This window comes from Lampetra planeri, chromosome 49 (assembly GCF_965212315.1).
Source record: "Lampetra planeri chromosome 49, kcLamPlan1.2.h2, whole genome shotgun sequence".
Lineage (NCBI taxonomy): Eukaryota > Metazoa > Chordata > Hyperoartia > Petromyzontiformes > Petromyzontidae > Lampetra > Lampetra planeri.
This window is the reverse complement of record NC_136155.1, coordinates 219029-244001: the sequence shown is the minus strand read 5'-3', so window position 1 is coordinate 244001 and position 24973 is coordinate 219029. Positions and strand designations below refer to the sequence as shown.

General features: G+C 48.1%; 1 protein-coding gene across 3 annotated transcripts; it reads left to right on the top strand.

Moving 5' to 3' along the window:
• Nucleotides 1-359: 359 nt before the first annotated feature.
• LOC144734074 (adenylate kinase isoenzyme 1-like) lies at nt 360-18687 on the top strand. Of its 3 annotated transcripts, XM_078616129.1 has the most exons (8): nt 360-548; nt 6665-6741; nt 10005-10047; nt 13842-13880; nt 14485-14648; nt 16180-16296; nt 16422-16613; nt 18089-18687. In XM_078616129.1, the coding sequence occupies exons 1-8, from the start codon at nt 476-478 to the stop codon at nt 18155-18157; spliced, it is 774 nt and encodes a 257-aa protein (XP_078472255.1). In that variant the 5' UTR covers nt 360-475; the 3' UTR covers nt 18158-18687. The 3 variants fall into 3 exon arrangements, with proteins under 3 accessions (XP_078472255.1, XP_078472257.1, XP_078472256.1); XM_078616131.1 differs by lacking the exons at nt 360-548; nt 6665-6741 and adding an exon at nt 7850-8555; XM_078616130.1 differs by lacking the exons at nt 360-548; nt 6665-6741; nt 10005-10047 and adding an exon at nt 10064-12710.
• Nucleotides 18688-24973: the final 6286 nt, after the last annotated feature.

Sequence of the window (24973 nt, the reverse complement as noted above, 5' to 3'; positions counted from 1 at the left end):
CCCCCACCCCCCACCCCCACCCCCACCCTCACATATGTAGCCAAGGCACCAGCAACCGTTGTGTGGTCCGGTTTTTTGTTTTTAAAAAGTTTCCTCCACCTGAGATGCGGCTGGTTTCTTCAGGCCGTGCCGCTATGCACGTGCCACCAAGAAAGCTCGCAAACTATTCCGCTGTGACCAAGCAGGGAACCGAACGAGACTCTGACACCAAATGACCCCCCCCCCCCCCCCCGTTAGCATTCCACGGGACTGCCACTGCCAGGGACAACTAGATTTTATTTTACAAAGCCAGCACAAGGTGTGCTCGTGGTGGGGGGCGGGGGCGTGGGGGGCATGAAAGAGTGGCTTCAAGAAGGCCGAGCTCACGGGAGACGTGGAGAGACGAGTTTTTGCTGACAGTCTCGTGGGACGTAGGTTTGTGGGTTAAAAAAAATCACTCCTTGGAGCTCGTCCGCTTTGAGGCCAAGACTCGACAATGAGGGGCTCGCTGCTGCTCCGAGTGATCTCACCCCGCGGGGTGCGATTATTTTCTCCGTTGGCCAAGGCTGGTGAGTTTAAACGACTACAACTACAACAACTATAACCCCGCGGAAATCAATGTCCTGAAATTGTTCAAATTGCAAACGAGCGTAAAAACGCGAGCGGTCAAATGTTTTTTAAGCGGAGTTTTAATAATCTTCTACAAATGTTTTAAACATTTTCTCGCTTGCTCGCGGTACGGTTGTTTAATTCTGGGAGCGATGATTAAATTTGTGATGTGCTGTAATTGGCTCGACGTTGCGTGCACTGCGGTAGGGCATCTGGAGCTGCTGCATAGTCTGTGGGGTGCTGCTTTGCTCAAAATTGGGCGACAATGCAATTTAAATCCAACGTGGCAGAGACAGGCCAGGGCTTCTCTGGATGACACCTTGCAGTCTCTCGATAGATAACGACGCCGATAAAAAAAGAAAGTCAAAGGATGGTTTAAGTGCACAAGTGATTACCATTAAGAACTCCTAAATATGCTTGCCATACAGGCTTGCCAAGAAATGCTTATTCATTATTGGGTCTCGTGCGCGATATAATCATACGTCACCACGCCGACCAGTGCCAATTGGTGAATGTGAGGACCATCAACGTGCTGCACTGCCTTCTGCTGCTACAACTTCGCCTCGCAGCGAGCCTACAGCACCTGTTATACCGCGTGGTGGCCGCCCATCCAGGGACGAAATAGGCTAAACCCTGCTTAGCTTTCGAGATCTGACGAGATGGGGTGCATTCCGGGGTGATTTGATTGAGGCAAGATTGACATGTGCCACCCAGAATGTATACACCAGAGGCAAACACCAAGCCAAGAGGCGATCCTGCGGGTCAGTGCGAATGGGGTTAACCGAGACCGAATTGAGTGTTTTGGTGAACATTGTTCACGAGTGAGCAATGCGATGTGCTCACCGGGTGAACACAACCGGGCAATGGAACGGGCGTCAGAGACACTCCGAGTGGATTTATTTTTTAATTGCCTCCTGCTCTGCTGTAACAGCGCTTTCACCCGCACCTCTGATGAGCGCAGTTGGCGACGAAAGACGTTCAACATAAATATACGAGCACCCACCACCACATTTACGAACCTTGCCTACGTGGGTCTCACATTGCGAGTGGTATGTTTCTGTAACTATTTATGGTAAAAGTTATCCTTTGTAATCGGTGCGCTATGAACCTGGCATCCTGAGTTTGAATCCCGGTCAAGGCTAACACACAAACAAATACCCCACGGTTTTTGTTGACAACCCTTTACATTTCATGACCACTACATAACACAGCATTTACATTTTCAGCTTTCCCGCCCAAAGTTTTAAGTGGCACATTTTGAAGACTTGACTCAATTTTATTTACTAATTGTTTTTATTGATACTGCATTGGCCAGTGGCGCATAAGGCATACATTACAAAACAACTCAACACACATCGCCTATACAAGACGTTTCAGGCAATGGCCCTCCACAGCAGAGCCATTACCAAAATAAATGCCTATTATATATTTCTTTTTTCTTTTTGGGGCCACAGTGTTACTGATAAACGAGTTGAGTTTGTGTGACTTGTCAGCTTATTAACAACAGCTCCCAAAAAACCATGTTCTCGCTTCTAATTGCCGCGTGTAATGCCTTGACACTTAACAATCTGTTCCTCCGCGATGTGCGTAGCTTGCCAGCTTTGAGCACAAACTGCTCAAAGTCTTTGACACAAGCTAGAAAAAATAATGTGGAAATGAATCAAGTGTAGCAATTAGTTTTGTTCTCTCTCTCTTTCGGCCAGTCAGAAGTTTATTGCCCGAGTGAACCCATTGAGCCGTGCGGATCTTCTTCAAGGGCAACTCGGCCAGTAGAGCAGCAATTCAGCAGAGTTGCGACAGGGGAACGGCAACTTAACGCGGCCTTCCCCCTTCATTGTGAAATCAACGTCATTCAAATCTCGTCTTCTTCTATTCTCGGTAGTCCCTCGTGAGTGACAATGATCGCGGTGGACACCGCGATGCTCCACGAGGCACAAGGGAACGGGACGCTGCCATGGTATGACGGCTCGCATCTTGGCAATCAGAGGTCGCCAGTTCGACCTTCGTCTCTGTCCAGCCAGCAGTATAGATGGGTACGCCACGGTGACTGCTGCACGTCCCATGAGCACGGTTGGATCCGCACGGTGCGAAAGAAGCTCACCATGAATACAGATGGAGTCGTTCGGCAGTTCGCTTGTGGTGGGGTAAAGCGTGGGTACTCCCACATCTTCAAAGACAATCCGACCAGTGTAGAAGAGTAGGCCAAATACTCTCTCGAGGGGCATCTCTGGACATCCCTCGAGTGGAGGCAATTCTTCTGCCAGCAATTTCCAGCAAGCAGTTACGGCGCTGCACCTTTATCTTCATATCTTTATACATGAATGGCAAGAGTGTGTAAAAACTCGCTAGACCCATCATCATCAGGGTTGCTAAAATAAGCACCACCTGCTGGAACTGGATCACTTGATGCAAATAAGTGAACAGTGCCTGTTCAATGGGCAGTGTTGGGAGAGTTTATTTTGAAGGTTTTACTTTATTGATTAAAATAAACGTAGTCCCATATATATTATTCTCAAAGTAACGTATTCTAATTTCTTGATTTATCTGACAATTACTTTATTCAAATGAACGCCTGATGGTTTTGTCGCCGTAACAGCGCCTTGCGGTGACCGTGGTGCTGGTTCACGTGCTCCGCTTGTCCTCACATTCACCCAAGCTGCTGGAATCGCGTTTCCCCACTTGTATTTTTTTTATAATCAATTTAGACGATATATGTTTTAAATCAACGTATTTAGTGACAGATACTAAGTGACAGTAATCTGCTTACACACTGAACATGGATAATATTGCGCAGTGGCTTGCGAATTTCTCCATGAGCCCTGCGAGCCGAAGTTGACTCCGGACTACGACTACCGGCAGACATCTGAGCTGCCCCCAGACCCCCTCCCATTCGCCGCCGACTAGCACTGACCAGCGCGGTGAAGTATGTTCAAACGAGCCCCATGACTCACACGGCGGCGTCGGAAGGCTTCCATTCTACATTGGACTGGCAAAGGCCTATGCATCATTAATAAAGTACTTGTATTATATTACGTAAACGGATGTCACCCATGTAACTGAGGTTAACCAGGTCTTGCCTGTCAAAGTGAGGCTTGTTTAGCATGACAAAGGACCTGACAATGGTCGCATTTCCTTGCATCCCGAGTCAATGCAGCCAGTCTCCATCCCAGCCCCAATCATCAGCATCATCACCATCGCCAGCCATGCTCAATCCACTGCTGCGTGAAGGCATCCCCACTTCTTCGCCATCCTTCACAGATTTAGCGACTTTTGTATCCATATACTGAATCTATATTGTCCCTTTTGTAATTCGATTGCAGAAACGCGCCATGAATAAAAGCTCGTCTGCCCCACGCTGCTTGTGCAATAGGAGCACATTGCTAGAATATGATGAGACAGCCAGATCGAGTCTTGCCACAGGCATCTCGAACTGGTGTGAACACCTCAGGGCCAGCAGTTGAGATGTTACCCTCACAAGACTCACCCAGGCATTCTGTCAGTGACGTGGGTTGTGCGAGGTTAGGGCTCTGCCCGGCCATGGTGACTACTGATGAATAATGTCACGCAGGATGACCTGCGTGGCTGAATTCCGTGGGAATGCCTGGGTCAGACATGGCTGGTCTAGCACTGCCCTGAGCATGAAAGAGAATGAGCACAGGTGAGAGGCCGAGAAGTTTGACCTCATAAAGAGCACTGGACCAGTCACAGTCCCCCTAGCCCCCTCTATTACCTGGCAATGCTTCAACGACAAGGTGGCACTCACCCTCTTAGACTTCCCCCAACTACTCGTCCCCGATCTATCCTCTCATCTCACTCTCCTCCCATCCAAACGCTCTACCTCTCCCCTCTCATCTCACTCTACTCCCCTACACACACTCGCCTGCCTCTCTCCTCTCATCTTTCTCTAATCCCTGTCCACCTGCGGGACCAAATATTATTCGATGTTTTTTTGTGCAGTCATTAAAAACTATTCAAATTTTTTTTTATTTTACCAGGTAAGGCCCAGTGAGCTGCGTATCTCTTTTTCAGAAGCGACCTGGCAGCAAGTGATAGCTCACCAACGTGGCTTATCACGTGGACATTTGTAGCAGCCAAATATTCCCAACTGTTTCCGGGCATAAAGGGGGCAGGGACCACCAAGTGACTGCACTTTCGAGCCCGTTGTCGTCATCGCAGGAGTCTGCCGGACTTCAAGCACAGAATCGCAGCGGTGGCAGTCGCTGGTGGAACCAAAGGCAGCGCGGGGGGGGCGGGGGAAGGGGCGGGGGGCGAGATGGAGGCAGAAGCCTCCCTTGAAACCCAACACATTTTTGTTGTTGACATTTACCGTGAAAAACACAAGGTGCTTTTTTACCGTGTATGGTTCTTTATTTTAATCGTTGTTTTTTGCAGTATACTCCTATTTGTATTATTAATGTGGGACCCTTTTTAAAAAAGCTTAAAATTTCAGGATCCCCCCCCCCCCGCCCGTGGAGTCAGCTCAGCGCCCTGACTTCTGGCCCACCCACGGCGACCTCCCGGCACTTGGGCACTGCGCACATCCACACGCACATCCACACGGCATCGCGTCTGCGCCGCTACTCCACTGCTCCCTCTATCGACTGACGACCCTATACGGCGTCAAGAGAGCGCCCTCTACTGAACCAGAAGCCGCTGTGCACTGCTCCTCCAACCAAGCCCTGCTCACAAGCAGACAAAACTGTTGGCTCAGTCGATTTAAACTTTGATTGTTTATCTTTTTTTTAAACCAGGTTCAAGCCACGTATTTATTTCTTAGTTATTAGGCAGCGTTTGCAAATTACGGCCGTGGCAAAGCATTTCCAGCCTGTGCATTAAATAGACTGTAGTGATATTGGCGGTCGTCGTGTGGCTCAAAGAGTTGTGATCACGAGCGAGTGCTGAGCTGGCAGCACGAAGATCCTGCATCCCCATCGCCAGTGACGGACTCTCTCTTCACTCCACTGCCAAATGGCAGGTCTGTGGCTCTAAATCCCTCCATCCCATCTTGAGCTTGCTTATTGATTTTACTTTACACACCCCTCCCCTTCCTTCAATTCGTGAAGCAGATTTTTTTTTATTTTTCTTGGCCTCTTTCCCAACAAACATGCAGAACTTCCTTCACTAAGCTTTCATCTCGAAGGAGAAAAAAATAATATAATTTTATTTACATTTAGCTATTCATTTAATTTGGCTACATTTCTGAGGACTAAAACTTATTTTGGTTTGATCACCATGCGAGAAAACCTTTATCAGGGCTAATGAGTCGGGGTTGATGAGAGTAAATCGAAGAGACCTCAGAAGTAGCTCTATAATGCCTCCTTCCAGGGTATGTTCTCTAACAATGGTTGATGTGATAGTGTGGCTTTCTGTGAGAGTTCAGAATGGGTGTTTCTCTAATTTCTTGATATGGTGCCCATAACACAATTGGGAGAACAGTTTTATTTTTGAAACATACTGACTTATTTCCACTTTTAGACTAAATCTCCCATGAATTTAGAATTCTACTGGAACAATCCAATCTCAGAATAGAGACAATGATGTAGTTGCTGAAGAAAAACTCTTAAATTGGTGTTTGTTGTAATGTTTGAAGATGATTAACGCCACAAATTATAATCTAATTATTGTATATTACGTAAATGGCTGTCACTCAAAACGCTAAGGTCAAGGAACCGGTTGTAGTATTCTATAACATATAACTGAAATCACATCTACGTGTACATGAGAGAGTAACATAACAATGTGGCTAACATTTGTTTTTATCGTCACGTACTCCCTGTGATGGCATATTATTCATAAACAAAACAATAATACAACTGGAACAAAATCTGGAAATTGTGCAAATAAGCATAGCGATATAAGTGCTTGTAATGTATGGAGATACAGAAACCCGTGGATTAGATAACACGCGCAGAATACCATTACTTCATGAAGAACACTGTGCCCGCCCTAGGAGGATTATCTCGTTGCAAGATCATGAGAGATGGTGGCGGCTCGGGAGGCTCTCATCCAGCAGCGGATTAAACATGGCTGATGCTGCCGGCAACGATGACGCGGTGCGCTGTTCTGTGCTGTGCAGGGCCCAGCGAGCTGGACTTGAGTCTGATCGGCGATGGCGGTGACTTGCACAGCTCCCCAACCCACAGCGTGCAGCAGGTGAGCCTTCCACAGCTCACCCGACCGGTCGCCACATCTCTTGGTGTGTTTCCCAGCGTTGGCCGCTTTATCTGCTAACTGCTGTCCTGGTAAATCCGTAAGTCGTCCTGGTGCATGAAAGTCTCGTTGCTGTCAGTTGCCCAATAATACAATAATACACCGCTCACGACAATGCATTGAAAACTAAACTAAACCTTTAAATTTACCAGGTAAGGCCTATGGAGCTATATCGCTCTTTTTGCAGAAGCGACCTGGCCACAGGTCGCCACTCTAAACGCATTTTTCTAAATGTGGAGGGGAAACCGGAGGACCCAGAGACAAATCAAAGCGACCGCGGGGAGACATGCAAACTCAGGGTCGAACCCACGACCTCCTGTAGACCAGGCGAGGTAGTTAACATCTCCTAGCCACCGTAATGATGATGAGAGAGAAACACGCAAACTCCAAATATAAATTCTTTGGTTCTTTCGGTAAAGTCACGTATAAAGATAAAATAATAAATTAAATAATAGCATACGACGTTTCGATCGCAACACAAGCAATCATCATCAGGTATAATGAAATAGCGACATAAAATCTAACCAGAAAACTATAGACAGACATATAAGCCGACAGATATCACCAAGATACATAGAGCGAGCAACACAGGTACAGAGAGGGGTGATCGTCTCTGTGGGGTGGCCTTAAATAGACAGAGGGGGGCGGAGGCAAATATACAGCAGCAGGCGTCAGGGTCAGGGTCGAACCCACGTCCTCCTGTAGACCAGGCGAGTTAGTTAACATCTCCTAGTCACCGTGGCGCCCCTAAATGTGCATGTGGCTCTCCCCTCTTCCGATATTGGGAGATATTCTTATTCCCACGATATGTCTTGGTTTGTATGTACATATGTTGAACTTCTTTTGCACCGTACGTAGCCAACCGTGCGAATTGGAGGTGGCAACCCCAGGCGGAACACAGAGTGGAATGTCGAGTCAATGTATCACCTGAATGACCGCAGCACGCCGCTCTCCAGTGGCCTCAGCTATGGGGTGTGCTGGCAGTGCAATTGCACGGGGAGGTGGGGGGGGCGCCTTGCGGGCCAGAGGGACTCGCGCACCAGGCTACTAGGGGGGAGTCGGGCGAGGAGGAGAACGCCATTGCTCTTCCTTGCGCCAGGGCCTCAGCCGCTGCCACGACCGTCTCGTAACACTCCGTGCATGTTGCCTCTCCTGCATGTTCCAGAATCGTATCATCCCCTGCCAAACACTTACACAGGCAAACACCCCCCCCCCTCGTATAGCCTTTAACAGATTGTAGGGGCAAGTGCTGTTCACGAGCACCTATGAAGGCTGGCACAGCACTCGAGGAAGTGGGTGGCCAGCACCACACTCGACCACCTTTGGCTGAGTCGACCTAGGCGAGGCCCAGGACCGATTCAGATAATCGATAGTCGCCGGGTTCGTAGCGCAGCGCGCTAACCGCTACACCACCGCTCCCCAACACAACACACACACGCGCACACACACACGCGCTGTCTGTTTCTCTGTGTGGCGCGCACACGCCCAGCCCACACGTCCTGTTCCACGTGCGGTCACAGAGATTCACATTCCCACACTGCTCAAATTTGCAAAAAAAAAGAGATGGTGACGTCAGCCTGTGCTCGCGAGAGAGGAACGCCCTTAGCCGGAATTCAGTGGCAAGGGGGAAACAGCGAATAAGTTAGAGCACTTGGAGTCGTCGCTGCAGCGGAAAGTGACAGTAGCAGCACATACGTGTTCAGTTGCACGAACGCGTCGCGCGCCAGCTGCAGCAAGCGACCCATCGTCAGTGGCCGGTCAGTATCTGTTGTGCCCTCTGTGCTTTTGGCTGGCCATCGAACAAAGACGGTCACTGCATTGCGCACTTTCAGAGGCGCTTCCGCGACCGTCTGGAATGTTCTTCCGATATTAGGAAGTCACTGAGAGCTATGCACTTTTAAATCGTCTACATTGAAAACGAATTTTTATTAGAACTGCTTCTTTGTGTTCAGTTTGGTAACCTCCCCCCGCACCACCGATTAGCATGGTTTGATACGTACGGTGCAAAAGAGGCTCAACATTCATCCGTACGAATACGAACTTGGTCAGTACTGAAGTGGCTTTTGCAAGCGTTCATCAGTGAAGCTTTGTGCGCTGTTTGATCGTGCAAATACAACTGAGCAAAAAATCATGGTGTTGAGATGGACGTTTCTAATTTAGTCCGACACCAGAGTCGGACTTGAAGTTTTGAACAAAGAGGCGATTATTGTCGCATGCAGTGCCACCAGAGCCAGAGACGGAGCGCCCACAGGCACGGGTGTGGGCGCTCCGTCATCTCGACTAAACTGGTTTTCAGTCTCTGTCTTGGATTGTCAGCCCAGATGTCTGTCGGGGTTTTATACTGCAGCGTGCTGTATTTAAACACTTTATTGTATCATTCTTATGTTAAATTTGCACTTCAGTCCGTGCATGGTGCGTGGTTTTTAGTTGTACAAGGCTCTGCAGTGCCAGCCCAATGGAGATTTAGTGATTAACGTTACTCAAACGGCCCCTTTGTTTGACTTCCTTTATGTGGCGCAATCAAGTCATGTGAACGTAAGATGTTTACGTAAGCTAAGACCAACACTAGTTGGTCTAAAAATCCATCAAACAAAAATAAAGTGTTAATTTAAAACAGCTTTCATGTCTTGAGGATGTTTGTTCGGGCAGAATGTTTTTAAATAAACATTTAAATGGCTTCGTGAAATGAGTACATATTACACCCAGCAGAATAGTAATATCATACAATTACATTTCAATAACGGTAATGTGTTTTCTTGGAATCCACATCAGGGTTCAGTACTGTATGTATCTATGTGGAGAGTACTAACCCATAGAGAATACTGTAGATTTTAAAGATAACTCAACACATTCGTCAATAACATTCCTGTTTGCAATGAAGAACGCCAAATATTACTGTATGTACTATTTTCTCTGTTTAGGCCACATAGTGTCATTGACTCGTCTTTCCAGTTTGTTTTTGTCAAAAACGCCACTGCCAGCGCAAGCAGTCTCACCAAATGTGTAGATTTTAAAAGGATCAACTAAGTTCGGACCCAATTCAGTAACACACAGTTGCACAATCTTGATCTTAAGTCTACTGTTGATAAGCACCTGCCGTTGGCAATCGATGAAGCAACGCTGTGGAGTTCTCACCAAAACTCGGTCTAAGGGGCGATCGTTAACCCGGCGTGTCTGTCCGCGTGCCGCTCTCCTCCATGCTCTAGGTTCGGCGGGCGTCCTCTGACAGGGGAGGCATGGACTCTTCAGGTACGGCGCCAGCCACCACAGTTCGTTTTGCTGGTTCACTTTCAGAGTTTTTTACGCTTTTCTGCCTTTTAGTGCAAAACACGCGGATCACTGCAGACGTGTACATGCCCCGGGCACAGGGAGGCAGGTGCATGCATGTTGGACTTCTTTTGCACCGTACGTTAGTCAACCGTGCTAATCGGCGGTGTGGGGGAAGCACAGCAGATGAGGACAGCTTTACCTTCTGTCCCCTCCTGGGTGCCCTATGGGTACAGGCGTTCAGCCACATCACCCACAATGCACCTGGTTCCATCAGATCCCGGAAGCTAAGCAGGTTTGAGGCTGGATAGTGCTTGGATGGGTAACCCCCACCCTGCATAACGCATGTTATAGGCTCCCAGTAAAAACGGAACGTTGATCCAACGTTGCGCATTTACTGGGCTGCAGTGGGACAGCGGTGTGTAGTACAGAACAATCCATCGTGGCGCTGTACTTCAATGCTCTCCCACGTAGATTGAAAACTCATTTTTTAGAACTGCTTTTTGTGTTTAGTTTTCTGTCCTTCCCCGCACCTCCGATTAGCACGGTTGGCTACGTACGGTGCCAAAGAAGTTAAACAGACATACATATATGCTCCCCACCATTATCAACCCACACTGACCAGCTTTGTGAAGTATGGTGAAATAACCCTCGACTCGCACAGCTTGGGAAGGCCCTGACCAGCAGTGCGCTTGGTTCATGGATCTCATGTGGTCAAGCATCGCAATAAAATGATCGACTCTACCTGTGCGTGTAAAGGTATCCAAACCAAATACGCAAAGGTGAGAAATATTGCGCAGAGGTGTTTAGGAGTGTATTGATACTGGCCAGTTCCATTGCAGCTGTACAGATAAGCACCTTAAATACGACCAACCCTTCACCTACAAACTGGTGTTGCTGATCAATCACCTCAGGCACTAAGCCAACAAATCCAGAGGTCACAGTTTAATTTATAGTTCATCTCCTGCCTGGTGGTGTAATGATCAGTACACACTGGACTTGCAATACAGAGGTCGCCGGTTCATATTCCGTCTCTTGGCCAGCAGTGGAAACCATGGTTACATCCTCTCCCCCGTCTCTGTACACCGAGCAGCAGTATACACGGGGTCTCCAGACTTAGTCAATCGACAGGTTGTAGGGTGTGGTAAAGTGTGGGTATTTCCATCTCTTCCAAGATGTCTGACCAGCGTGGAAGGGTAGGTAAACAATGCCCTCTTGTATGTTTGTTGAACTTCTATCGCAGCGGACGTCGACAACTGTGCTAATCGGAGGTGCAAGGGGAGGACAATAAACTAAACACAAAAATTAGTTCGAGAGAAATTGGTTTTTAATCCAGGTTTAAAAGTGCACAGCTCCAGTGGCTCCCGAATGTTGCGCCACACCAAGGCGCTCTCTTCTTATAGTCACCACCCTCACAGGCCGATAGGGGGCGGCCGTGAGAGTGAGCTGGTGGTGTCGTGGTTCACCTGGGGTCACCCCCCCCCCCGGTACCCCGTGACCGAAGGTAGAGACCCCAGACCGCCAAGGGGTGGGGGCTGGGGGCCAACGGTTCATTCCCGACCCTTCCAGACCCTTCTGGAAGGTTCGTAGGGAAGGTGTGGTTCGGGGCGGGGTAAGCACCAACTTGTGTATAAAAGCTGGTCCTCTCAACGGGACCGGCAGTGTTCATCTCCTCAAGACCCGAAGACATCTGAAGACTTGTCCAGCACCCTGGGACCCCGAACCGAGGCTCTTGTCAGAGGCGGGTTGCAGCGGACCAGCGGTGAGACCCGAACCCTGGCTAGGCCGGCTCAGTCTCGCCTCCCCGAGCCCCGTAGCGGAGGACCCGTGAGAGCGTAGCCCGGGGTCTGTAGGGCCCGCTAGAGGGGAGGCTGTACCCCCCTTAGGTTATCGGGTAACGGGGCCATACCCCGTAGTGTTACAGGAGCCATAGCCCTTAGTGTTACGGCTATTGTTATCGTTTATCTCAATAAACGTGTTGCCCCAAGAGAGAAGTCTCCCTCCAAGTTATACCCACAACACTAATATTGGAAGGAAGTGCGTTCCAGACGGCCGCAGAAGAGCATCTGAAAGTGAGATGCACTGACCGTCTTTGTTCGATGGCCATCCAAAATCCGCTGCTGCTGCTGCGAGGATAATGACCGGAGTTCGCGTGATGGTTTTTGCTTCTTGACGAGATCAGCAAGGCATTGTGGTTCATGTGGCAAGCACTTTGTGCGTCACGAGTGTGACCTCTTGAGGGCTCCCTCTAGTGGAGACCCGCCTGTGGCGTATGGAAGTAATTGCAGGGCTACATCTTTACCTCCTGAAACAAACTAATTTAAGTTCATTGTGTTTAAAGTTTACTTGGAGGTAAATATAATGGTAAAGTCCATGTTCTTGGCCTCCGTAACCCACCAGGTTTCCTTTGCCCCCTCCCCCCCAACTAAACGTTGGAAGTGGACTATCCCATTGCTAGGCAATAAATGTTTACTGACAGTTACCACCGTGACGACGTTACAGCTGGGATTAGGTCTCAAGAGTGGCCCGTGCAGAGTGAAAGTTTCTAAGTCAACTTACTTGGAGAGAATTACAGTGGGCGATGGGGTGCGGGAATTCAAAGTCTGCAGCGATCTCAAGCGCCGGCGGCAGCGAGTCAGTGCGAGGTGAATGGTTATTGGCTTCAGCTGTCTCTTTGTAAACTTTGTAGAACTTGGGCAGCAGGCCTGGACACCAGCTGATCTGGTCGCCAGCTAATGATGCTGGTCGTAAAAGTTTTGGTCGACGAAACCCACCAGCACCTAACAGTGTTGTCATCCTGTGTGTATTTTGTTCATGAAACTAGAGTGACAGTAATTAGTTGTGAAAGTGTAATTTTTGGTAGGATGGGGATTATTGTGCACCATTAAACAACTAAGAGTGGGGCTACATCAATGACTTCTTTCGTCGACCTTACGAAGGGAACTAAATAAAATCCACACACACAGAGGGTTTGGTTGTTGGCTCATGCGAGCTAGCTCAAAGCCACGCTGAACTTGAGCCGGCTATGAGCGTGGCCCGAGCCACCACACGCAGGCTCCTGCTGAGCCAGGCCAAGTCGCCGCTCTCGTGGCTCGATGGAAGCGGCCGAGCGGCTTGAGCCTGAGCTGAGCAATGCCCCCAGGGGTCGGCAACCTGCCGCTCCGGAGCCACGTGCGGCTCTTCAAGGACTGCATCGTGACGCTATTCACGTTGCATTGCGGCTCTTGATCTGTTGAGGGTTTTTTTATTTACCGAATTCTTAAACAAAGTCTGCTCTTGTTGTGTTGGTTGCTAACGCCTGGCTACGCCAGAGGCCGTGACTCAAAAAAACATGACCCTGAGACTTGATAAACGTTTCACAAGTTGATGTCGAATAAACTAAGACTAAAATATAAACTGCTGATTGAATGAACAGAATTAACATTTGTCTGCAAATTATAAACGCCTCTAAGACTGTGAAGACTAATTTTTGTTTTGTTTTCGGTATGATCCTGTTTGAGACATGAGCCCAATTTGTGTAAACTTGGTTTCCCAGAGGACAAACGGGCGCACAATAACGCCCTTAGCTCTGCACAAATAGCAACTTACTTGATGTACTGCTGCCTGCATTACAGTAGAAAATGGGGTATTATAATAGACATTTAAAGGCAATATTGTTGTTTTGCCATCAACATTATCCCTCTAACGGGCTCTGTGGAATGTTTGTATTATAAAAGATATTATTAACAACATTATTTTGCAATCATCATTTTAAACGGAATATTATTTAATTGCAGATAACAAGCTGAAGAAAAGCAAGATCGTGTTTGTTGTGGGTAAGTTGGATGTTTTTTTCTTTCACGATTTTTTGTCAGAATGTTGATAAATAATTTAATATACCGAGTTGACTCGCGCACCCGAGGGGGTGGAGCGGCTGTGCAGGTGGCCGACAAACCCGTGGCTGTGATGGTGAAGTTATCATCATTAGCCACGTGCTATCCACTGCTGGATGAAAGTCCATGTTGTGAAGAATATAACAAACCTGTTGCACTGCCTGAAAGGGTAAAACCTACTTGTATTTTTCATCATTTTGGTACTGGCAAAACGTTCTCATAGATGTAGCTGCTCAACAAGAGCTATGGACACCTTTGATACTTGCATTGCCTTTTACTGTGCCGCTGGTGAGACGGGCCATGAAGAAGGATGCCTCTCGTGTTCGCGAATCAGCTTCAAAGACAACGCAGATATTACCAGGGCACGTGACTTGCCCCAAGCGTGTGTGGTTAATACAGAACCTGAGCCTTGCAATAAGTGTTGTCTATTTGGTGTTTGAACAATTTAAAAACCTCCTGTGTTATTGTCACAAAGGGTAAAAGCCTATATTCTCTTTTTTTCATAACAAAGCAAACTGAAACGTGTTGCACCTCGCCCCTCCCATAGGCGGGCCCGGCTCGGGAAAGGGCACGCAGTGCGAGCGCATCGTGGGGAAGTATGGCTTCACGCACCTGTCCACGGGCGACCTGCTCCGCGCGGAGGTGACGTCCGGGACGGAACGCGGCCAGCGCCTCAACGCCATCATGTCCCGCGGCGAGCTCGTGCCCATGGTGCGAGACACACACACACACGCGACACACACACACATACACGCGACACACACACACAGACACACACACACACACGAGACACACACACACACACGAGACACACACACACATACACGCGACACACACACACAGACACACACACACACACGAGACACACACACACACACGAGACACACACACACATACACGCGACACACACACACAGACACACACACACACACGAGACACACACACGCGACACACACACACGCGACACACAGACACACACACACACACGAGACACACACACACGAGACACACACACACGAGACACACACACACGAGATACACACACACACACGAGACACACACACATACACGCGACACACACACACAGACACACACACACGAGACACACACACGAGACACACACACACGAGACACACACACACGAGACACACACACGAGACACACACGAGACACAAACACACACAGACATGAGACACACACATGAGACACACACGCGAGAGACACACACACATGAGACACACACGAGACACACACGAGACACACACACATGAGACACACACACACGCGAGACACACACATGAGACACACACACACGCGAGAGACACACACACACGCGAGAGACACACACACGCGACACACACACGCGAGACACACACAGGGGAGGGGCTGTGGGTGGGGGTTGCCATTTCAGGGCTGCGGCCAGAGGCTCTTAAGTTCTGGTACATGGGGAAGGGGGAAGGAGGGGAGAGAGGAAAAGAAAGAACTGCCCTTTGTGGGATCCTCTTTTGTGTGAGGCCTGGGGCAAATTGGCAATTGCTACCTAATGTCTCTACATACCATCTCACGTATCATCTCACGTATCATCTCACGTACCATCTCACGTATCATCTCCACGTACCATCTCACGTATCATCTCCACGTACCATCTCACGTATCATCTCCACGTATCATCTCACGTATCATCTCCTCCCCCCGTCTGAGCGACTCTGTGCACGAGAACGCTCCTCCTTCTCGTTCTCTCTTGTGCCACGTGTGCATGACCACAAGCGATCAGATTCGCAGTTTCATGAGCAGCGCGCCCCCCTGGGGCATTGAGTTTCCACGCTTCCTCCCTCCACCCCCCACTCTCCTCCGCTGTTCCTTCCTTAACTGACGGTTCGGTTTGCGGCATTGTGAAAATCTTACATCAGTTCGTACAGAAATGTTCGTCGGTTGTTTTTTCTCCCTCTTCAACAAACTAAAAAGACACACAGCCCTGACACTGTGTGGAGCGGTTTTGGCAGTGATGAACGCCCGCTGCATACCTGTCAACCCCTTATCAGTGCCTACCTTATTACAGACCAATTCAGACCTTATTGGTCACCCCTTGCCCTTATAAATCTCAACGTTCATCCTACAAGGGAGACACACAAACAAATAGACATTTTTGCCTGTATTGAAACGGCTGTAGGCTGTATGGACCTGAGAACATCTTAATCTTGCCTGGTTGACTGACTCGGCCTAAACTGACATTGTTCTGCAGGAGACGGTTCTGCAGATGCTGAAGGACGCCATGCTCTTCAAGGTGGATTCGGCGAAGGGCTTCCTGATCGACGGGTACCCCCGAGAGCTCAGCCAGGCCGAGGCGTTCGAGAAAAAGGTCAGTGGCGTCGCCACAGCCGGGTTAAGTTTCCCGGGGGGCCCTGGTGCTGTTACAGTTTTGGGGGGGGGCTTCTTTGTCTGTTCACTGAGAGTAACATTCGATGGCGATCTGCTCACACACAGATCGCCATTCCCAAGTTGGTGCTCTACATCAACGCGTCGTCGGAGACGATGATGGAGAGGCTGATGAATCGCGCCAAGACGAGCGGCCGGGCCGACGACAAGGCCGAGACGTTCAAGGCGCGACTGCAGACGTACTACGAGGCCACGGAGCCCGTGGTGCAGCGCTACGATAGCAAGGGGCTCGTCAAGAAGGTGCGTCGTGCACTACCCAATGTTCACGCTGCGCGGGAACAAATATTGTGACTTTCTATTTGATTAAGGTCACGGGTGATCCGTCACGGTTTGGATCGGGTATTGATTGCAGGACAAATTAGTTGGTCACGCAGCACTACTGTTGCTGCTGCACTGGCAGTGGTGCACAAGTGCAAATAACCACACACAAATCAATGCATTTGTCAAGAAAGTGGCGTTAAAAGGTAAATAATAATAATAGGAGACGTTTTGGTGACCGTTTTTCAAAGCACTTGAGACATCAAAAAGGAATGATTCACGTGCTAGCAAGAAGGGCAATGTTGACCCTTGAATACATCTCCATTTAAAGCGACAGTGTTATTTGATTGCTGAAAGTGGAAGTGTAAACAAAGTGTAAATGTCCAAATGAAGCGAATGAAAATTAGGAGAAAGCAAAACAAGTGAGATGGTAGAATTTAAGACAGAAAAATTATTCTGAATCAGCTCGTGATTCAGAATCATGACATTGTTGAACCACCGTGAGAAGGGTGCATCACGACATGCTCACAGTTTTCAGGATGTGTTACAAGTTTATCTCCAGGATAAAGATTCGAATTCTGAAGTTGTATATACTGTACAGTGTTCTGAAAGCCAGTGCGGGCTATGGTAATAAATTAGCATGAAATAAATTAGTCTAATTAAATGCTATTGTATGATTTGTAGGCGCCGAGACGTATTTTGTTATTCAAGGATAACATAACAGATTGGAGGTATTCTAGTGTAAAGGTTTACTATCCCTCCAAGATTCCATTCCCATCGTTTAGGATTCTGAGCAACGTTGATGCCATCTCCTGAACCAGCAGATCAGATAGGCCTGACCTGAGAACTCAATTGGAATCCACGCAGTGGCATCATTGCCCCCTACTGTGGCCACTTGGCAGGATAAGATTATCCCTTTCCGTTCCGCTGACGTACGTGTAAATCATCAAAACGTAATTGGAAGATAAACTCAAATAAAATAACTTTATCGGTACCGAGGCTCCGACAAGGTCACTCGGGAGGGCGTGTGGCACAGTTGGGCGCCAGTTATCGTGGAGGGCGGTCGTGCCGCTACGGTTCTCTGCGGGGAGTACGATGTCTTTAAAAACAGCAGCGCTTTCCGAGATTCAGCGGTGAATGAGACTCCGTCCTGCAACTTGCAATGGTCTCGGAACGGGAAAGGGTTCATTGTAAGTCTTCAAGTAGCACCTTTCATATCACAAGGTTCAAGATACTTCACATGAGTTAAGATAAAACAAACATTTACAAAGACAAGTGTTGTTAAAACACACCCGGAAATAATGCAATTAAAATAAAGAAAGTTCTTCAGGAACCTTCTGTAGAAGAGTCTTGGCAACGAATAGACATCGTGAAGGATGGTTATTGCAACACATCATATTGGGGCCACCCTGGTGAGCAGCGAAGTGACACGAGGGTGTTTTTTGTTTGCATCGCAGATCAGCGCTGAGGGCACTGCGGACGAAGTGTTCAAGTTGGTTTGCGAAGCCCTGGACTCGTTGAAATGAGCACTGCTGGTCACGGAGCGACTCCAGCCCGCACGCCAATCACTGTCGACGCCCCGCCCCCCGGCCCCCCCCCCCCCCGCCCCCTGGTCCCTCCCCCCGTGACGCTCGACATTACGTGCTTGCTGTTGAGTACGACGCGCGTTTTTGAAATTGATAGCCATCATGTGCACATCTGTGTCATAGAGCTGCGAGTTTAACATTTTTACTGAAACGTTTTGATCGTGCACCTAAAAAAAAAGAATTTTATCTCCCGTAGATGCCAAAATTGTGAAATTGGGATTCCGGACGCTTCGATTACGCCTGCCCTTTGTGTTGTGCAGGTTTCCACCCGTGATGTGACGCCTCCATGCTGGCAGTGTGTAAGTGCTACTAGGGTGCAGTGTGTTGGTGACAAAGTGCGTCAGTGCCTGGCGGTATTTTATTGTAAATTGGATTATTTCGCAGAGTTTTCTTGCACCAGTGTGAGATAACTTTAAAGAGCTGGAGACTGCATGCTCCATTTATTAATGTAATAAATTATGAAAGGAAAATAGCATTCTGTGTCATTTTTTCATACATTGCGACTTCGTGTGTCTTCCAGGCTGTCTGATTCATGTATATGCAGCGAACCAAAATAAGTGGTTTAAATTCACTCCCATGCGGCTATGCGGTTGGACGTGGGACAACATTGTGTGCTGTTTGTACAGTTTGCGCTACTCGGCAGACTGTTGCTTAATGTGCATGCATCATGTACATTGTTTACCACATAAATAACTCAACCGGTAATGAATACCCATTGTAATGTATATGCAGTCATCGCTCAAGAAGTGCTCACAAGCGATGCCATCATATCTACCCTCTAAGAAACGAAACATGAGGATTTTTCCACAAATCTGGCTGTCTGCCTGATGATGCCAGTTGTAATTACTGGTGAAACGTCGAACTCAGATTGTTAATGTTGTGGATTTGCTCTCCAACACACCGGTGTGTTGCACTAGTAATGATTTGGCATGTTCTGTTTATGTGACAAACCTTACTGATTGGCTGTGTCTAGTGGTGGCGAGTTTAACGACACATTTATGAGATCTAACCCAAAAAAACCTTTATTATGGATGATATTGGTCACAAAAGCCTCCTACTACTACTACGTGTTAAACTATTTTGCTTTGTGCGCCCCTCTTTTGGAATGCGTCAACCGCATTTGACGAGGGAAACCTCCTCGTGTTAACTCTTCTCTAACAGACCCCGAATCATGCCACTTTGAATTATGACAACAAATATTCAGCAAGATTGCGTTACTAAATTAGGTAATGCCCCACTCAAGTATCAATACTCACACCAGGCTATGTTGGGCAAAGTGCATCAGCAGAGTGGTAAAATATGTAAATAATGTATTGGGATTGCAGTAAGCAGTGGAAATGGTACACACTTTGCAAACGTTTTAGTGTGGTCTTGGATCCACAGTCCAATGTGGACAATAAGCAATGAAGGGCACCACAGTGCGACTGTGACCATGCAAACCAAACTGTGGATCCACCACTGTCGACTGGAGGAGGGGAAGCCATACTACACAAACTCTCTCCTGAAGCCCTCTCGTGCCGAGCAGACCTCAACATTGACACTTAACGGCTGGACACGTTGCCATCATGCGCAAGAACAGAATAGCGTGGTCTTAATGATGGTTTCAGCAGTAGCTAGGTATACAACATTAGACATTATTATTGCACCTATATATTATAATAACGCAAACATTACAAAAACACTAATAAGGGAGACTCTTTGTATCTTTGCTGCTTCAAATTGCAATGTAGAGTGTGCCGGTGACCCATATAATGACATCATCACGCCTGGTATGCCACAGCCAAAGCATGCACTCATCCTGCCGATAAACAATAGTAACTGCCGTGCGCCACCACATCGCTTGTGCCAGGCTAGGTACACCTTGAGACCGTCACGTGAAGTGTCAAATTCTCACTGCTGGCAGATCACCGGACAGACCCAGGTGCTATGGGTTGACTAATGTGCCCGGCTATGTGCATGAAGTCAGGGGACACACCCAGGTGCTGTGGGTTGGCTGAGATGACCGGCAGATGCACCATGGCACTGGTAAACACCCATTTACAGACGGCCACACACGTTTATTAATGTCAGCAACAACGATATTTCTCGGGCAATGGACTTGGATTTGGGTCTGTAATGCAGCACTGTGGGAGCAGCGGGGCTTGGTGGATCGGACATGTTGCAAGACGCCCTTCCCGTGGGTATCGAGGTGCCCTACCGTGGCTTGCCAGCAGAATGCGGTAGAGTGTGGACTGATCTCACCTGCCCATCCTGGAAGAGATTAAGCGTTGCCCCTTTACAGGTGCGGATTTTCTTCAGGTGCTCCGGTTTGCACCCACATGTATAAACGCTCACTAATTAGCTAAAACATCTCAAAATATAGAGAGCTGCAGAGCATTTGTTGGCACCAGCTCAACGCCTGGCAGCCTTCCTGCTTGTCTGTGGTCACGCAACGATTGTGAGATGCAGTAATCTATAAGCCGTTCACCCGGCATATCGTAGCGTGAAATCTGGGGTGCATGGATGGTCGAGGGGTCAGCACACTCACCCTGCACCCAGCGTTCATACGTTTAAGTCCAAGCGCAGCTCCCTGGTGATGCGACATTAGAACTGGGTCGCTCAGCTGATTATAAGTCGGTTAATTGACCAAAAATTGTAGTTGGCGTTTTGCTGTGGTCAATCAGCTTGGGCCACATTTAAAAATCGCCACGTTAAAAAATGGCGGCTGCCCCCACATCCTGCCTCGTGAAGGTAGGAAACCCCCGAGAGCATGACAAGCTCCACCCATCACTTCCCGTCCAGCGGCACAGGTGAGAACGCAGGTGAACACAGGTGAGACCCCCCCAACTGTCCCTTTTCAGTGGAAATTTTACCTAAAAAACTTTAAAACCCAGAGTATCGTTTTTTGTGCTGCAATGTATACGTGCAATGTGAAGCTAATTTCATTAGTGCACCGTAAAAAATAAGTTCACAAATATGTCAACCAGAAATACAACGTGAGGCACAATGATACTTAAAATGATTTATTTAATGTTTGAGTATACAAAACATATCTTCCATCATTAAGCAAAAGGTGTACAATCACGTCCCAACCCTCAGCATTATCTTGTTAATGATGACGCCATGCCTGGGGAAACAGCCTCGAACTGCGAAGGGACACCTCCATCCTCGTGTTTGCAAATTCCACTCCCAATGACCCCCGTTCAATCCACATTCCTGTTGACTGCAGATTGACAGAGGCGTTCTGCCTCTTGGATACAAGTGGCCTGATGGACTCAAGTTTGTCGTCAGTGGTGGTGCGTGTCCAGACATTTGTAGTATCCCTTTTATAATATAATGAACGCCTCGTGAGCAGACAGAAAAGATGCAGACGATGCATAGAGATGTCGTTAGATGGCAGAAGATACGATGTAGACAAGATAGATGACAGAGATTCATTTACGTTTCATGTGAATGAGCTTGTTGTGTTTAATAGGATTTGAATTTGATGTTCCCTTAATGTTCCTGGGAGCGTTCGAGCAGCGTGGTTGTGTTGCTGCCTCGTGCCGCCACGTGTTGGGGCGCCGCGGCATCCCACCCCCTGAGGACGGAACAGTCCGAATGGCGACACCCACGCGCGCATCATCGACATGTGGGCTCGTGTTGGTGCTGCACACGCGTGGCACGTCTCACTCGGACTGTTCCATGTCGCCAAGGGGTGAACATTGGCCCAGAGAAAACCGATGCCTCTGCGCACTGAGGTCATCCGGCACTGTGAAGGCAGGGGCTGGTGGATCATGCGAGCTTGTCGGTGAGACTCCCGACCCGCGGGGCTCTGAGGTGACCCGTACCGTGTCAGGATGGCACGGAGGTCGCTGACCTCTCTGCGTGGCTTTTTGGGCGTCATCCCCTCGTGTTGGTTTCCGTTAGGCACACACCGGTTACCGGTTACACAGGCACACTCCGGTTACACGCTGAAATACTCAATGAGGAATTGTCCAAAGATCCCAAGCGAGACCCTCCCGAAAAGACCGTTTTCCAAGATAAACAAAAAATACCATTACAATGTAAAGTATGGTGTACCACACGCACATTAATATAATCATCCTATAATACAACATTAACCAATAGTGGATTCATATATTCAACTGTGTCACGGCGAGACCACGTGAACCAGGCCACTGCTCGGGCTCGCCCCTCTTGTGAATGAACGACTCCGCAGCGACGCCCCTCGCCTTACGAGCACAGTAGCAGCACGTGTTGGTATCAAGCAGCGCAGGCGGGGGGCGTACCGATGTGGAGCAGTCCATGATTAAGACGAGTCCCTGCACCAAGTCGCGTACCATCAACCTCAGTTACACAGCACGTTGTCGTAAAAGTATCACCCAAAACCAGCGACGTAGCGACGTATTGATAGATGCGTATTTACCAACACGGCCGGTTGAAGCGGGTGCTGCCAATTTTTTAAAACGCCTTTCCCGATTTTTCAAAGCGAAAATGGTGAAATTCTGCCTCCCAGCAGCTTACAGGTGATATGATTGGTTCGCTTTGAATATCGGAAACAAAGGAGTTCAAAACTGGAAGCCGACCACTATGGTTCAGTAGGGTTGGTAACTAAGTCAATCTATTTTCGATATAACTAAAATACATTATAAACTATTCCATGAATTCCAGTTTACCACTTTTATACAAGCACAAAGTATATTGTTATACTGATTAAAATAGACAATGCGTAACCATGATATTGGTGAACATGCCCGATTTATTTTCGCGTTTTTATACCTCGCAAGTTAATTCCAATTGTGTATGTTTTTGTCACGAGATGGAGATACAGAATATCCATTCAGAACTCTCACAGCTCGCAGTGCACGATTACCTTTGTGTGTGAGCCTTGTAGGACGACATCACAAAACTACTTGAGGAGTCAAGTTATTCCTGCTCGAGGGGAACACATGTTACATTTGTCACGTGGCAATCAGACCACTGTTATAACGTTCAAGACTAAAGTCGGGCAGATGAAGAAAATGTCAATATTTCATGTGATGGGTTTTTGTGAGCAGTCATTGGCGACTTACTGAGACCATAAACTCACTGAACTTGAGAATCTCGGTTTAAGCACAGGTTGGTGGAACTTGGATTCAAACCCATGCTCGCAGTGGTTCTGTCTCGGTGCCTCTGGCACGGACATGAAGCCCTCTGAGTCACATGGCCGCCTGCTGCATCCATGGTGTTAAGGCGAACTGCGTGGTCACTGAAAACGCGCCACACGCCTTTCGTATTGAGTCACCATCAGCGCCGAGAGAAGAGCCGCGTGCATTGTGGGGTAGAACCAATCAATGTGGTGTGTTGATTCATTTAGACTCTCCGGATGCGACAAGAGCAGCGCAAGGTGCATTCAATCGTTATCATCGGCAGCGCAATTGTGTGCACGCTTATTGACGGAACATTCTGATTCAAGTGTGAATTAAATCAGAGGCCCTTTGCAAGAGTAATACCGTAAACGCTGTGCATGTATAGAGAGTAAACATTTTAACATAAGCCCATGGACTTAAAAGGACAGCATGTTCCCCATTCATAGAAACACTATTTAAAAAATATATACAATACCCCCCAATGCATATTCTACTACTGCAACTGCAGTACAGTACAATACATGCCTTTTAAAACTATTTATTTAAACACTATTTAAGAAATAAAAAGCCATAAAAAGTTAGCAATGAAACCCACTGCGAATTGCCTCCAAGACGGACAATCCAGCGTGTAACAACAACGACGACGATGACGAGAGAGATGGAGAAGGGCTGCCTGCTCGCTTCACCAACATCGCGAGCGCTGCACTGACCTCGGTGTATGTATGAATGGACGTTGCATTTTTTCACACCGTACGTAGCCAACCGCGATGATCGGAGGTGACAACGGCTAAATGCCGAACCCAAACATGACCCTGGCTCTGTAGCGACAGCGCTGCGTGGTTTTTAAATGAGACTCAGGGCAAACCGCACGGCCTTACCAAACTCGGCTTATCCCTCCACACCAATTAAGGCTATTATGGTCACAGCATCACCCACTGTGTCGTCCTTCCCTCGCACCTCAGCTCTGCTTAGCTTCCGGGATCTGATGACATTGGGTGCATTCCAGGTGATTTTATCTTAGGATAAATGAAATTCAGAGCACAAGGCTATCCTGGTGAGGCCAGGGATAGTATTAAGTATTAACTCTTTTAATCAAGCCAATGTGTTGAGTTTGTTGTCCTTCCCTCCAATTAGCAAGGTTGGCTATGTATGGTGCGAAAGAAGTTCAACAAACACGTATACGTACACTACCAAAGTTAGAAATGTTGCGCACATTGGTCTTATATTGTAGATGGTATGTTTCAGCCATTGTTAAAAGTCTAAATAATCCTTTGTAATTAGTGCGCTATGAACCTAACGACCTGAGTTTGATTGCTGGTCATGCCACTGACCAGTGCGGTGAAGTATGGTTAATCAACCCACAAGACAGGCGTCGTGTGGAGGAGTCCTTGATAGGCAGGTCACCGGGTTCAGAGCACAGCGCACTACCCACTGCGCTACAATTCCACCCAAGTATAATTATATATCGGCCTAATTTGTAGTAAATTTACATTTTGGAGATTTTTTCACATGCAAGGAAAGCACATGGCACTTTCTCCGAAGCTGTGCAATGCAGAGAGATTGTGATTTAGATTTTTTGTGACACTGGCTCGAGAGGCAGAGCTGTCGCCTTAGCAGGCAGCACTGCTCCCAGGATGATGACTAACTGGAGACACGAGGCTCAGCC